This window comes from Neophocaena asiaeorientalis, unplaced genomic scaffold (genome assembly GCF_003031525.2).
Source record: "Neophocaena asiaeorientalis asiaeorientalis breed wild unplaced genomic scaffold, Neophocaena_asiaeorientalis_V1.1 scaffold70, whole genome shotgun sequence".
NCBI lineage: Eukaryota > Metazoa > Chordata > Mammalia > Artiodactyla > Phocoenidae > Neophocaena > Neophocaena asiaeorientalis.
Window position 1 is genome coordinate 12,958,670 of NW_020175410.1, and position 16,914 is coordinate 12,975,583.

The window sequence follows — 16,914 nt, forward strand, 5'->3', positions numbered from 1 at the left end:
CGAAGTTTATCACTGGCTAAACTCACATTGTATCTGTGATACAAAGCAGATATTTAAGAATGGTGAACATATGACCCTGTACTTATGCTTGACTAACTAACTGGCAATTCTTTCCCTGAGTCAGCTAAGCCAGGTTTTGCTGTTCTAAGAGAAAAGTTAAATTCAAAGAGGGTAAGGCTTACAGGGAAAAATATCCCATTATTTAAAAAGGAAGGGAGGGAGGGAGGGAGGAAATCCTACCATCACCATTCTGCATGCTACTCAGGCACTGAAGAGGTTTACCCAATGAAATTACTTTTCATCATTGGTTTCAGGATACAAGACCATTAAAATTAGAAAACACTAAAAAAAAGTCCCATTATAGTTTCATGAAATCTGCCTGCTGTGGAAAAATATCAAAATGCAGTCTCACAGAGGCTGATCATGTTAGAGTATAATATTTATTAAATTTCATCATTCATGATCACTCTCACAACCAAATTAACCTTAACACAACTTTCACATTTAGAAACACAGACAGCAAACTGATTTTTCAACTATTTTGCTTACATTACTTTTCAACTGTCATGCAGTACTCATAATTAGGAGATACTACTATACATTAACACTCTCATATTATGCTTATTAAGAACCAAATTCAGAGGGTAGAAAAATGCCAACATAAATTCATTCTCCAAAACTGCCCACGAATGTATTGTCACTGTTCTTTCTAATCATATATTTATAGTACATTCTTCAGTAAAAGGTATAACTGTAGTCACATAACAATAGTTATGATGAGGCAATATCATTTCAAGAAAGAAATACAACAAATGAAACTAAAAATTGAAGAGAAGCAATCGGAGCATATAAAAATCATTTGAGAACACCACATAAACTCCAATGTTTTCCACTTTCCAGTTGGAAAGAACATGCACAAAGTTTTCTTAAGACAGTTGTCAGGAGTGCATGAAAAATTGGCTTTCATGTCATGTATGTTGAGAGAAGATCAATGTCATTGAGGAAAAGGGACTGTGTTCATTATCTTTTGGGTCTGTCTATATCATCTATAGCTGAGAGAAGCTTTTGTCTTGCTTTCTTATTGATATGGGATCCCAGGCAAACATTTACCAGATTGGTCAGCTGCTTCGTCGAATACTCCTGCTCAAAAAAAGAAGATTCAAATTTAGTACACTAAAACACATGTATGTGATCAATGCAAAAAACAGGCAGACAGATATTCAGGTCTCAGTGGATAGTTACTGAGCACTAGAAATCAGTGTAAAGCAGTGGAAACTGTAGTCAAGACATGGAAGACACACTGTTTACAGAGCTGTTAATAGTGGGGAATAAGGATACCTATAGTACACACTTGAAACAGGAAGCACTAGAATGTTTTTAATACGGCACATAACATACCAATTAAGATCACACACTATGCTTCTTTCTATGACAGTCTTTGTTATTAGGTTATCAAAATACACTGACATTTCAAAATTTTAAGATGCCACTAAGTAAGCAGTTTCTAGCACTGTACCTTTTGCAAACATTTTAGGTAAAAGAAAAAAATCTCCAACCACAGAACAACTCTTCTGAGATATAACAAATGAATAAGGTAACAAAGGACAAAAAGTTACTGGTTTTTAAACCCTCGTATTATAATTGGTAGCTAGAAAGTACAATTAAGACTACAGTTGACCCTTGAACAATGCAGGGATGAGGGGTGCTGACCCTCCATGCAGTGGAAAACCTGCACATAATTATAGTTAGCCCTCCTCATCAAGGTTCCTCTATATTCGAGGATTCAACCAACTGAGGATGATCATGTAGTACTACAGTATTTACTATTGAAAAGATTTGCATATAAGTGAACCTGTACAGTTCAAATCCACGTTGTTCAAGGGTCAACTACATAAGTATTATTTTGCTGTACAAATCAATTTAGTTCCTGGATTTCAGATAAGTTGTTAGGATGAGTATGAATAGGAGCTCATCAGAAAGTTTTATATCTTCATTTGGTTCTGGAGGATGAACAGTAAGAGTTCAGCTCAGGAAAGAGTTGTGTACTAGCATCTAATAAGAAAAGAACATGTCTTCACTGGAGGTAACCAATAAAACAGTGCAATTTCAAAACATGAGAAAGAGTTCATCTTAAAAATTCAGAAAACTGCTCAGTTTGTGTATCTGATCTCTGAGAGCACCTGTAAACACCTCATAAATTCTCTCAAGTAATCACTCAACATTTAGAAAGTACCACCCAAGCACTGCACTAGACATTGTGGAAAGTTCTCTGAAAACAGGAAACAGCTGCTGGGAAAACTTCACTGTATTACAAATATCAGTTAGTTAAAGCTTTTCCAAAATACGATTACTAAAAATTTTAGTCCACTATATTAAAAGAAGAAACCCTAAAATGGGCATCGTTCTTACATCAAATAATGGACCTCTACGAGCTGTGCTTTTTCTCTTCAGCTACTTGTCCTTTTACCCCAAATCCCTTCCTCAGTACCAACCCCAAAGTGTTTACAGCTTACTTTATTAAATGGATTCTAGCAACATCAGCAGTTCATCTGCATCTGGTTTAGCTTGGTTCTCAAATGACGGAGGTCAATGGGACAAAAAGTGGTGACATATTTCTCAATTCTGGTGTATTGATTAAATCACTGAAAATAACATGTACATTTCTACTTTGCTCCCAAAGATCTGAAACTGCCCTACAGTGGGCACGTTTACACAAAGTTCAGGCTAATGGTCCAGACTAAAACTCATTTCATTTATCTACAGTGTTGAAACTAGAAAGGATGAGCCTGATCAAGTAAATATAAATAATTCCTTACTTCCTTACCCAGTCAAATGAAATAAAAATTTACTTAGCTTTTACCCATGATGTTTACAGTATTAATAAATGTGAACACTAGAGTTACTGATGGAATAAGATTTGGTGATAATTTTAACACTTCTCATATTTTCATTAAATCTGTCTTCACATACTGCCTATCTAGACAAATGATATATAATAACAACTATACCGAAAAGCTCCCTGTATTGAGCATTCTCTGGTGATATATGTTGAGTTGAACTGTGTCAAAAAAATTCAGCATCCACAATAACACTTGCTATAAGTAGTATTTTTCTCTACTTACCTATATATTCACACAAAAGAAAAATAATCTCACCTATACTTAAGGTAAAATCTAATGTAGGATGAGGTTAAATTTAGCTATTTAAATATTAATATACCAATCATCACTACTACATGTCAGTGTGTTCAGGCCATCACCCATTCATGGTTCAGGGCTACAAGAAGGTTTAAGTTACATAACAGACTTTAGCTTGTGAATCATTTCAATGTTGCTATATTCAATTTGTCCTGATGTTAACCAATTTCAGCCTTCTCCTACAACACAGCTGCAGGATAAACACAGCTAAAGTTCAGACTCTGGTTGTTTTTCCAGATAATTACTGCTACAGTTCACAAAGTCTCAAAAGGATTTGATCAGGCAAAGGACATTGCATAAACAGTGTGAATATGGTAAAGAACTGGCATAATTAGTTCATGCTAAAAAAAGCAAGTGTTTCTATTTCACCCATATGATTTTGAATTATATACTAGACAAGAACAGCACAATGGATAAGGAATAAAAACTTAATTAACTGTTTCCCAGCTCTCACCCTATGCTCTTTGATCCAGCGTTCCATGTCATTCTCAGTTAGATAGTACGCTTTAATATAGGTTTCCACAAATTCTTTATCTGGAATTGGTCTAATATCTGTTAGTTTTTCAAGTTTCATTAAAAACTGTTGAAAATCCAATTGCATCAAGGCACGACCCTCATTACTACACTTCTTGACGTTGGCATATCTAAGACACACAAGAATTAAAACACATAAATGATGGGATGGTTAGAAAAAGAAACCTTTAGGTACTTAAACTTTTCTCTAATCCACATTTGGTGAGATTCTATGAGAAAAAAGAGCACATGAGCCTTGAGTCAGAAGGACTGGGTTGTGTTCCAGCCCTGTCACCAAGCAGTCATTTTACCTATCGGGGCCTCAGTTTCCTCATTTGCAAAGCAAAAAGATCAAATAACTTCTAAGGTTTCTTCCTGCTCTACAGACCATAGTTCTGCCTACTCAATTAACATAATCATCTGTAAGAATGTTAAACTGGTATTTAACTGGTATTCCAGTTAATCTGGCTGCCAAGAATTATTTATAAAACTAAGCTATGAATATTCCCAAGTAATCTTAGCTTCATAAAACTGTTCAATATTTTAACTACTCAATGCAAAGAAAACAAATGAAATAACTCTCCCGTAAACATTCAGCAAACCTAAGAAACATGTAAGCATATAAGCAAAGAAAGTACATACATATTTTTCATAAAAAACACTTTATAGACTTATTCTGAGACCCCACACTACTAAAAAACTGTGTTCTAAGGTAGACTAGTAATAAGAATAAATATGTTAACCCTAACAGTACAGTTTATTATTCATAAGTCAGTGTCTCATTCCTTCAAGCATACAAAATGTGGAGAATTCAACACTAGGAAATGAGGTACTTCCCCTAAGGAAATCTGCAAGAAAACTAGTTTATATTATTTAAAGTGACCAAGCTTTTTTTTTTTTAAAAAAATAAGTGTTTTATACACAAATATAACATTTGTTATTCACTTTTCTACTATTAAATAAATTTGTTAACAGTACAATCCAGTCATGATTGTTGACCGAGAGCCATTTTGGGATTTACAGCACTGCTGGTTGCAACCCTAACCCTAACCGACTGGATGGTGTATTATACAAAATGCCAAGGCTGTTGTCAGCTTGTCACCGTCACTTCCACTTTCAAACACATTCATTTTTATGACAAATAAGAAACGATGAGAAATCAGATAAATGATAGTGTGAAAATTCAACTGATGTGCAATTCTAGATCACTGTGAATGGTCTTTGAAATAGCAGTTTGCTTTCCAGGGATATTTTAAATGTATTACTGATTCTTATTTGTATTCTAGATGTTACAGGCAGAGTAAGCATGGTCTCTAAGTGGGAAAATTACTTTTGATCTGTAAACTCAACATATGAAAGATTGATACAGTTTACAATGATATAATAATGATATTAACAGTGATATAGTGGCTATGAGGACTGATTTTACCATTAGAAAATGAGGAGTTCATAAGCCTTCTCTGCATTTAAAAACTATGTGAACTTGGACAAGTTACTTAACCTCTTTAGCCTTGAGTTTCTGAGGCTAGGTTATCTCTCTGTTGACAAAACAGCGAGAATACTACCACCAAAGAGAGTTTATGTTAGGATTTGGTGATAGAATCCTGTGAAGGGCTTGTTTCAATAAATGACAAATAGCACTCAATGAATGCTATGTATAATCAACATTGTTATAATTGTATTAGGTAATAATAATTATTACTAGTTTAATTTTCAGATAACCATTAGATGCTGCATTCCTCACTCCTCTACTAGCTGATTCTAAGTCACCAGCAAGAAAAAAAAGTGACACAGTGGCGTTTAAGGTCTTTTTTCTAATTACATTCCAAAGTTAAACCTGAATTACTATGAGACTGTCTGCTATTTATCACTATCTCTACCTATTCTCTGCATCTATTAGTGATAACATATAATGTTATTCATATATTATGATTTATCACTAAAGAATCAGATAATGCTTTCATGAAAAACTTACCCTTCCACAATTGTTCTATTAGCCAGACGTATACAATGTTCCCAAAGTATATTAGACACGGGCAAGGGTATCCGAACTCTCTTAGAAACTTCATTTAACCTCGTGTTAAACTGCTCAAATTCCTAAGACGACAAAAATCGTGGCCATATGTGAATATAATTATAATGTTACATTGCTTTCCCATCTTAGAGGCAAAAAAGATTTTAAAATGCTCAGAATGAAATCAAGTAAAACAAAGAGAGATAATGCCAAAGATAATTTGGACTTAGTGTGAAGTGTTTTTTTAAGTATATCAAATTGAATAAATCATGTTGTAATACAGAGTACACTACATTTCATCTCAAAGGAAATAAGTGTCATTAACTGATTAAACAATGTTCAAGTGTTTCTACATCTCAAATTTTTATATGACTGTCAGTATGGATTAAAAAGGCTTAATAACTAATATATCTTTAAAAGTATCTTTAAGAAACCCATATTTTAAAAAAGCGTTTGAATGAGCTTTCACCTCAGAGTGAACTATTTGTAATTTGTAGCTGTACACCTTACAGAGCAATCTGATAAATTATTCTCTTTCCTAAACATTCTTTTAAAGTAAATAAATTATTACATACTGAATGATTCAAAAGTCATGTAATAGTTCTAAATTTTTAGCACCAAAAAAACTCCATAATATACATTATCTCATTACGTATAGAAAAACTGAACATTTTATTACTTATTAGTACCTTTTGTGATACCACTCTACTAAAAAATATATGTAACTAATTTAGACAATTTCAACAGCTACATGAAAGCAGATGGTTCACCCTTCAGTAAATTTATTTCTGATTTCTTTCGACTATTATCATCTCAATATGTTCACTTACAAAAGTAAATGCTGTTGATCCTTTCTCGACAATACAGTTCAAATAATTTTAACAAGCCTTAAAATGATATATTTTTCTTTAGTTTCCTCAATAGAGAAACTACACAATGTGTACCAAGTCAAGACTGACATGTATTCAAATAACACAGGTGGAAAAAAATCTGATCATCACCAATCAAGCTACCACATGATCGTTGTGTTATCTCTGGCTGCTTCCTAAATCACAATTTTTTAATGATTTTTGACAGTTAACTGCTTTTAATCATTTATGAGAAAGAAGTAGGTCTTCAGCCCACTAAGCTTACTTTTGAAAATCAAAGTAAATAAGTAATTGCTCTTCCTCTTTTTCATTTCATGAATCTAGCAAAACAGTATTTGCTACTGTATTTATGCTTCATACTACAGTAAACTCTGCTTTAGATTTCAAGAGTCATAATTCAATACTTTTCATTAATATTTTAAAGATAAATTTATAGGCTTACTATATGAAATGCCATTCTACTCATTGCTAAATCCAATGTTCAAGAATGCTTATTGTTAAATGAATAATAAAACTACTTCATTTTACTTATGATTCTTTTGGGACAGATTCTTTTGCAGACTGCTTTTACCTAAAGGTTTGGACTTGGAAAAGTAACAGAACAAAAGTTACCATAAAAGTTTATTTTCTTTTTTTAAATAAATTTATTTATTTATTTTTGGCTGCGTTGGGCCTTCTTTGCTACACACAGGCTTTCTGTAGTTGTGGCGAGCGGGGGCTACTCTTTGTTGTGGTGCGCAGGCTTCTCATTGCAGCGGTTTCTCTAGTTGCAGAGCACAGGCTCTAGGCGCATGGGCTTCAGTAGTTGTGGCATGTAGGCTCTAGAGCACAGGCTCAGTAGTTGTGGCGCATGGGCTTAGCTGCTCCGCGGCATGTGGGATCTTCCCGGACCAGGGCTCGAACCCATGTCCCCTGCACTGGCAGGCGGATCCTTAACCACTGTACCACCAGGGAAGTCCCATGAAAGTTTCTTTATGAGAGAAAGTCTTAAACTGCTGAAACTTGGGTTCAGGTTAATAATCTGAATAACAATGGTTCTTTCTTATAATATTAATGTTTCTTGGAATTAAGAATAACTGAAACAAGTAGCCTCTTCTAGTATGTATATTCACTGAAGGCAGAAGTCTCTTTTTTCTTGCATCCCCATAAGTACCAAAATTAGCAGGTCATAAAAAACAGAATCAACTTTTCAATAACAGAACTGTTCAAAAAAGAAGGGGTGTGATTTATAAATTACATGTATCTTTTACATTCCAATTAAAATTTCCAGCTGAAGTCTCCTAGGTGATCTAGAAATCAAAGTTCTTCCAGGGTGGCAATTATAGAGCATGCTTAGATCTCATGCTAATACCTAGACACTGTTAACTGATCTGGCACCCTTAGTTCCCTGAGTCTGAGGACAGCCCGAGAGTCCTCAACCCAGTCCTCCAGAAAGGTGCCAGACGTCACTGGGAGCTGGCACACCAGCTGAATTCAGCTGCTATCTCTGTTTTGATCTCTGGCTTTGTTTACTGGTTCTCAAGTGTTCCAGCCTATTATTTACTGCCTTTGGCTAAGCAGGTAAGAATATTGGTGTAAATGAGGTAAGTCAAGAGCTAAGAAGGGCCAATTTCTTTTCGCTGACAAATATGAAAAGCAAAATTTTTCTGAAAGCTGTTTTCATTTTCTCAGATGCTCTTCCCTCACCTCAGACGTGCACATGGTTCATTTCCTCACTTCCCTCAGGCCTCTCCTCAATTCTCACTTTATCAGAGTCCTTCTGTAACCATAAGTAAATAAATGGTATTCCTCTCCAACCCATACACTGCCACTCTCTATCCCTCTTCTGCCGGTTATTTTTTCACCAGACTCTTCATCACCTGACATATTATATATTAATGTATCTCTTTCGGGCCTCTCACTGTTGTGGCCTCTCCCGTTGCGGATCACAAGCTCCGGACGCGCAGGCTCAGCGGCCATGGCTCACGGGCCCAGCCGCTCTGTGGCATGTGGGATCTTCCCGGACCAGGGCACGAACCCGTGTCCCCTGCATCAGCAGGCTGACTCTCAACCACTGCACCACCAGGGAAGCCCTAATGTATCTCTTTATTGCTGTCCCTGCGCCAGCATATAAATTCCTTGATGGCACATAAGTTCCTTAACTCACAACTATATCGCCAGCACCTAGATCAGTACATGGCATATGTCAGGTGATTTATAAATATCTCTTGATGCATAAATGAAAAAAAATTATCACAATTCTTTCCAGAAAACTTATAAATGTTAAGTCATTGAACACAAAGGTATTTGCATGACACATTGCAAAAGTAATGTGATTTCTGGAAAAAAAGCTTAGAATAATCAGGGGTGTAGTCTCTTGCTAATGAATATACACAACTCTAGAAATATCTTCTAATTAAACAGAAATATCCTCTTGTCACTACAGTCATGGCCATTGAGGTTACATAATATGAAGCCAGCTAAGACACACTAATCAGACTCTAATTCAAAATGGGATATTACTGAGCAAAACCAAAAAATCTACAAAGTATTCTTGGGTCTAAAAGAACACAAAATTTGGAAAGAAATCCTAATCCAACTCAGGGACTTTAATATCACAAGAATGCTAGAACGTGGTACAAACTATAATCTCACAATTTTGGAGCTATTGCAATTACAGGAATAATTCCCTTAGTAGAATTATCTTTAACAGAGATGTTTCCAAGAATACTTGCCTTTAACAGTGCATCTACATATATGTTGTGCTGTGACATAATTTCTTTTACATCCCATTTCACATTAGCCATTAGGAGCAGCATCTGTTCATAATCAATGGCTTTACCAGCTACAATCCAGTAAATTGGTTTGCGTAGTTCACTGGCTGTTGAGACGGTCTGAAATAAATTTCACAGAAATGAAACCAAATATTTTCTAAAAGTATAAAATTTCTAAAATATATTTTGTTCCTGTTTCTAGTACACATCTTATCTGAAAATAAAACACTATACACTTGGAGATTTAAATTATGAAAATACTTTAACTTGTGGGCAAGGAAGGGTCTTACTCAAAACATGATTTTGAGATATTCAACAAACTTGAGGCCACTGACAATTCAACTAAAAAACTACAGATTTTTTCACTTCTCTCCATTTCCATTTCTACTTGCACCTCAAGATCCCATCATCTCTCACCCACATTAGTCTAAAAGGCTTCAAACCAGTCTCCTGCCTCTAGGTTTGCCATCTGAGGTCCATTCTTCACAGTTCCCCCAAAGTGCTTTCTAAAACACACACCTCACCATGCTACTCACCACCTCTTTCAAATCTTCCAGTAGCTTCCCAGTTCCCTTGGAACAAAGTCCAGCTCCTGGCTGGCAGCACTGTATGTCATGTGACTTCTGCTTAATCACTCCGGCCATCTTTCTCATCACTGGCCCTCTTCCCCGCTCTGAGAATTTGAATTTTCCTTAGCTGCTCACAGGCACCGTGCTCTCTCATCTGTAGGTCTTCATATAAGCCACTACCTTAGTCGAAATATACTCCTCTCACCCTCTTTCTCTCTGGTCCAGTTTAAACATCAGTTTCTCAAGACAGCCGTTCTAGATAACCTCCCCCAAACCATACCCCTTCTCCGCCTCCAGTCAAGGTTAAATACCCTGCCACTGTTTCTTTCCCTTAACTATACTTTATTGTAATATAGTTTTAATTGGCTCTTTCTCTTACTAGACTAAAAGTTATAAGAGGTACTCAATAAGTATTTATTTAATACAGGAATTCATGAATGAATAAACAAATATTCTAATCCACCTCTCCTGAGGTTGAGAGACTGACCACTAGTTTAAAAAAAAAAAAAACAAAACACCTAAATAACATGTGACAGTCCTATCCTGCTCACAGTTGAAATGATATATAAGACATGTCTGACCTGAGAATAAAACTGCTGAAGAAAGGGTTTTTTGACTGCAGGCATCACAGCATCCAGATGTGGCTGAAGGAACTCAAACTGTTCAGCCAAGAATACCCTAAAGGGAATAAATAATCCACCATGTAAACAAAACACAGTATTTAGAGCCTGTCAATATTTTTGGTGTAACTAATCTTTAAGATCTCTGAGCAAAAGTTTAACAATTAAAATTATTTTCCATTTTAAACAACTACCTTGCATTGCCACTTGACACACTCATTTACAATTCACACAAAAATTAATGCTGAGTTATCACTGAACGTGAGGTGATGTGAAAGAAGGATGACTTCAAAGGAGCTAATCTGGTTACCACAAGGTGTACAGTTTTGCTGCTTTGCATGTAAGATATGAGCACAGATAACACAAAAGACTGAAGAAAGAATACAACAGTATTTTTAGAAGGATTTCCCATGTAATTACACACATCAGACCCATGAATTCACAGATTTAACACCTGACACTTTTTAGAAACAACCCAAACATTCATAACAGGAAATAAAATGGAACTTGGCTGAGACACAGACGTGAACTTCACATGCATACACAAGACATACACGTGCATGAATCGGAATCATTCAGCTGAAGACTGCTGGTAGTCACACTGTTTTTCACTACTCTTTGTTATATACAAAACCTCTTAAATTATACTGGACCATATTTTATGGAAGAAGTTATATGCTCTCACTTTATTAAAGAACTTGGGGATTTATAAAGGTCAGGATGCACTCCTGCTGATGTCAAGGGTCGACTACATTTAACACTAAACTGACAATGTAACTACAGTTTCTCTAGAATTGTAATTCAATGGCAAACTATAAAGTACTATACTACAATATGCTTTTCTAAAGTCTTACTTAAACCAAGGATCATGCTGCTAAAGAATGAAACTTAAAAGGTTACCCTCCTTCCATTTATACACCTGAAAATCAACCATGCCATTTTAAAAACTGATTCGTAATCTAGTTTAGGATATACTTCTCAGAAATATTGAGTAACTTAAGGAATATTTAGAAGTGGGAAATGCATACAGCTAGAATACAGTGCTTACTTTTATAATCTTTCTTAAATATTTAATGGCAAAGCAACTGTTTTTAACAACTTACAAGGATTCTGTGGCTACCACTCTTTCCGCCAACCCATACAATGTATCCCCAAATGTCAAAACCACTAGGTGACTGAGGTGAGGGCTCGGTACCTTCTCCTTTCTCTCTTCTGCTGCTGTGAGCGTGGCAGTAGGATCAGCTGAAACTTCCTGAAAATATAACATACATATACACACACAGCCTGAAATAGCAAATCTAATAGCAATAACCCATGTGATTTTACAAAATTGGAGCTATAATTAAAATGCTCTCAGGCATACATTAATTACACTTAGTTTCAGTTCTTTTATTCCTCCTTTTACATTTTCTAACTACTAGAACTTTCCTTTTTATACTAAGTGAAAATGATCCAGCTCCATATGCTATTATCTGTGCATGACCTAAAATTGCCCAACACAAGGAATCTTTATGAATTGACAAATATTTCACAGAGACAATAGTGAGATGCCCTTCAAGAACTTGTAAATGAGGAAGAACAGACTGCCTCTCCAGGACCAGGCTGGTAAAATCCAAAATTATGGTGTGATTAACCATTTCACACCTAAACCTTAATCAAGGTAACTTTGGTATAATCCCAAGAAGGCAGGACTAAAATGTTGTCTAACCTGAAACAGAAGCAACTGTATTGTATATCTCTAGGGATAGATTACTGACCTGAAGGAAGATGGTAAATGGAAATAAAAGAAAGGGATGCCCAAAGAGCAGAGTGAGCTGAGCCTTATAAGATCCTCAAAGAAAATTACAGCACAAAAATTGAATACAAACAAATCTAAAAGTGTACAAAATGTAAATCTGGATTACTTTTTAAATCAATTACATAATCACAAATCTCTAACATTTGCCTTACGAATAAAAGAGACATCAAATGCATAGGACTCTGGGAGTATAACAGGTTTATAAATTTTGCAAAATGGAAATAATACATTATAAAACCTTTCAAGTTAGAAAATGGTTTTATTCTTGTTTAGTTCTTTTTTATATCCTATATTCTACTAAAGGTATTGTCTCTCTTCAATCTCTAATTACTCAATTAGCATTTAAAAGTTATTTTGGGAACAACTGTGCTTTCTCTAAGGAGGATCAGGATAAGGGAACTATGCAAGTTAATCAATGTCACAGCTCCACTATTTATTTCCTTCTACTAAAAAGGAAAGTAATCACCCCACTACTGCCAAAAACAACAACAACACACAAATCACAAAATTACATATGGTTTGGTACCAACTGGGTACCTGTGCTATTTAATTTAATTCTGGTGGCTATTTAATACTTTTATTATTTTTTTTTTTTAAGATTTATTTATTTATTTGGCTGTGCCAGGTCTTAGTTGCAGCACACGGGATCTTTGTTGCAGCATGTGGGATCTAGTTCCCTGACCAGGGATCGAACCCAGGCCCTCTGCATTGGGAGCGTGGAATCTTAACCACTGGACCACCAGGGAAGTCCCTGAGGGGGCTATTTAATCACCATCTACCAGACTGTCCAAGTGAAGAACCTTAGAATCATTCTTGAACACCCCCTCTTCCTTTGCACCTCCCTCATGCCTAAACAGACACCTCTCTTGTTTGTTTCTTCCTCATGTCATTACTTCAGTAATACCTAGGTGATCTTTCTAAAATGGAGATGTGATCATACCACTCCGTAATTTAAAAGTCTCAACTGACGATCCCTTCCTTACAGAAAAAAAGCCTAAACTTGTTGCCACGATATTACTCCTTTACAAACAGCTACCTTGCCAGTCTCATTTCAAGATAATCTCTACACCCCTAAGGTCTAGTCACACTGGGCTGCTTACTACACCTGTCCTACTGACACTCCTGTCGTACCAGCTCTCTTCTCCTTGCCTGCCTGGCTCTTACCTCATTGTTTAAGAATGAACTCATATTCACCTCCTTTCTATAACTTTCTCAGTCTCCCAAGAAAAGTAACTATCTTACTTGTGTTAATATTGCCTATACATATACCTGTTATGTGGCATACGGCATACTTTATCAGTTGTTGTTTTCTAACTCTCCTACCTCATTGTGAGTTCTTGGTGGGTAGGGACCAATTTCACCCTCTTTGTACCTTAAGTCCTTGGCATGCCTGTTGACATTAGCAGGCTCTCTGTTAGTTTCATTGATGGAGATGTTGATAAGAATCTTCTCTTCCTCTCCTATTATCCTCTTTCAAGCCCATTCCAACCAGGTTTTCGTCTGCTCCACTCCAAAGAAAGAGTAAGCAAGGTCCCCACCGGCCTCCTTATGGCCAAATCCAATAGCCAACTCTGAATATCCATCTCTGAATATTCCCCCTGATCTTTAAACACTGGGTTCAGTCCTGAGATTTCTCTGACTTACATTCTACTCCCTACATGATTTCATCCGGTCTCACAGTTTTAAATGCCATCCATATACTTACAGCTCAAAATTTATATACTTGCCCTGACCCCTCTCTCACCTCTTGTGCATTTAACATATCTGAAACTGAACTCTTGATGTCCTCTTCAAATGTGTCCTCCTAAAAGTCTTATCCATCCCCATTATGGCACCTCCATTCTCCAGAAGTCAGGTGCCATCCTTGATTCTTCTCAGTGTCACACTCCTCTTATAATCCATCAACAAATCTTAATGTGTCTACCTTCAAAACAGATCCATTTAGGGAAATACACTTGAAGAGAGCAAGAAAGTCCCAAACTGTCAAGCTGACATAAATAAATGGTATGTGTTTATTGCACACTTAAATGGAAAAGCTCCTAAATGGATCCATGTTTCAGCTTATACCAGTATAGTAAGGAAAGGACACACAACTCTTTGAAGACTTTAAAAAAATGAAACTTTAATCAATCTTTACTCTCACAGTGAAACTTATATTTTTAGCCTTTCCTGCCAGTACTGTACTAACTAACACAAAGAAAATTCATATTTATGGACTTTCCTGGATCAGTTTAAAATACATTTTTATTATCAAAGATTCAAAGTTGGCCACAGATCTTAAACAGTTTAGCATCACCAGGTAGATAGCTAAAAATTCACATTTCTGGTACCATTACCACCTACCCCAACTTCCTTTCCTGCTTGTCCACTATTAGACAATTTTTCTTAGACTTTTATTTGATGTGTCAAACAAATTTTCTTAGTTTACGGTGAATGTAGATGATAAACAATTTCAGGTGGCATTTTAAAGAACATGATGATTCCATTTTGCCTTTTACAGCTTAAAGAGAAGCAAAACTCAGAAGATATATATGGAGAAAATAAAATCACCAAAAAAGTGCTTATTAAAGTTTTAACTAACACATAGGAAAAATATAAAGAAAAATACTACCTCCATCCAGTGGTTCCAAATTAGGCTATAAATTATTTTAATAGCCAAAGAATGTATTGAATAGCAAGAAACCAATTAATGTTCTCTGCCAATGTAGATGCAAATTAATGAAGTGAAGAAAATTTATATACCAGCTTATGAAAACCTGAGATCAAGGTCTAGTAAATGACAAATATATTTTTTAAAATAATAAAACGATGCTTATCAGTATGCGTAATAACTTAACACATAAAACACTGGAAATTTTCAGAAAAACTTCTACTGTATTGTTGTAGTGTCTTATCCATCAGAGGAGTGGGGACTGTGGAGAGGCTCTGTCAAAGGTCAGTGCTCCTTACAAACTGACAGAGGAACAACGGCTCACACAGTCTTCTGATCCAAGGTACAGTCTTTGATTTAAGAGATGCTAAGAATAAGGTCTTAAAAAAAAGATATTTTTAAAAGACAAGGGGGCAAAGAAAAAACCAAGCACATCTATCAGTTTATTGGGGAGGGGTGTGTAGCTGGTTTTAAAAAAACGCATTTCTAAAATTGACTATTACAGCAATTCAGGAAAAAACTTACCAATGAACAAAGAACTGGTCTGACAGATGCTACAGATACACTGTTATCGTTAGATGGGTGACAGCTTGTCTTAAATAACAGCTAGTTTGGTCCCATTGTTTACTGGGTCACGCTATTTCATTACACACTGTATGGCAGCATTAAATCCACAGCTTAAGGGTCAGATCTGGAACTGTGGTTTGACAATCATAAGCTAGTAACTAGTAGAGCTGGCAGAGAAACGCTAGAGTGAATGATTCTAGTGGTATATTTCACCTATCTTGAGGCATTCAGCCAGAAACAAGAAAAACTGAAGCTGTGGACTAAGATCTGGAAAACAAGATCTTCAGGTCAAGGTTATACTAAGTATCAAAGAAGGAGAAGCAAAATCAAAACAGGTAACTGCCAATGGGACCGAAAGCCAATGATGGATTTTACACAACAAAGACCAAAAAAAAAAAAAAAGAAAGAAAAAAGAAAAAGAAATAGATGGCTGTGTCAAACAAGGAGCCTTGACTCTGAAAACAAAGATCAGGATTAAGTGGACAAGAAAACAAGCCAGGTTAATCCAGGAGACACCAAACTCAAGGATTCGAGTTTATTCACTTACTCTATAAACATTTATTGAAGAGATGCTATGTGCCAAGGTAAGTGCTAGGACTATGAACATATATTAAAAAAATATGTGCTGGGGCTTCCCTTGTGGCGCAGTGGTTGAGAGCCCGCCTGCCGATGCAGGGGACACGGGTTCGTGCCCCGGTCTGGGAAGATCCCACATGCCGCAGAGCGGCTGGGCACGTGAGCCATGGCCACTGAGCCTCCGCGTCCGGAGCCTGTGCTCCGCAACGGGAGAGGACACAACAGTGAGAGGCCCGCGTACCGTAAAAAAAAAAAAAAAAAATGTGCTGGGCCAAAAGACCTCCAAATTTTAAGGGGGATGGATGAGACGGATACAGGTTATTTCCTCTGTGTAAACAGTGCTCACCTGAAATATCTGCATACGCCTCTCTCACTTTATTCATATCTCTGCTTAAAGATCACTGTCGCATCACTCTGCTTCATCTTCTTCTTGGCACTGATCAGTATCTGACACTCTTATACATTTATCTGTCTCTCTGCCCCAATAAGATTCAAGTTCCAAGAAGACGGGAATTACCTCTTTTGTTCACTGATGACTTTCCAGGCCTACAATGCCTGGCATATAATAATTATTCCAAACAAGTATTTCTTAAAAGAATGAATGATTACATTGCTTTATAAAAACTTCAGCGACAGAAGTATGCTCATAATATAGAGCTTATGAGAAAAGAGGAAAGTGATTGCTTATTTGGGTAAGTGACGGAATAAGGGAAAATTCATAGATGCAGAGAAATGCACTGAATGACAAAAGTCTCTGGCTACAGTGATCAAGCATAAGAAAAATTTTT

The 16,914-nt window shown here is 36.2% G+C and overlaps 1 protein-coding gene across 3 annotated transcripts in view; it reads right to left on the minus strand.

Moving 5' to 3' along the window:
• Window positions 1–418: 418 nt before the first annotated feature.
• The window catches only part of VPS50 (VPS50 subunit of EARP/GARPII complex), a 136,817-nt gene continuing 120,321 nt past the window's right edge, over window positions 419–16,914 (minus strand). Inside the window, exons 23-28 of one of the 3 annotated variants that reach the window (XM_024767129.1) lie at window positions 11,639–11,787; window positions 10,497–10,593; window positions 9,308–9,466; window positions 5,686–5,807; window positions 3,652–3,841; window positions 419–1,140 (exon numbers count right to left, since the gene is read on the minus strand). In XM_024767129.1, coding sequence (XP_024622897.1) covers window positions 1,021–1,140; window positions 3,652–3,841; window positions 5,686–5,807; window positions 9,308–9,466; window positions 10,497–10,593; window positions 11,639–11,787 — 837 coding nt within the window. In that variant the 3' untranslated portion in view covers window positions 419–1,020. Of the gene's footprint in view, window positions 1,141–3,651; window positions 3,842–5,685; window positions 5,808–9,307; window positions 9,467–10,496; window positions 10,594–11,638; window positions 11,788–16,914 lie in introns of those variants that run through there. The other 2 variants (XR_003006181.1, XR_003006182.1) reach the window with 2 other exon arrangements.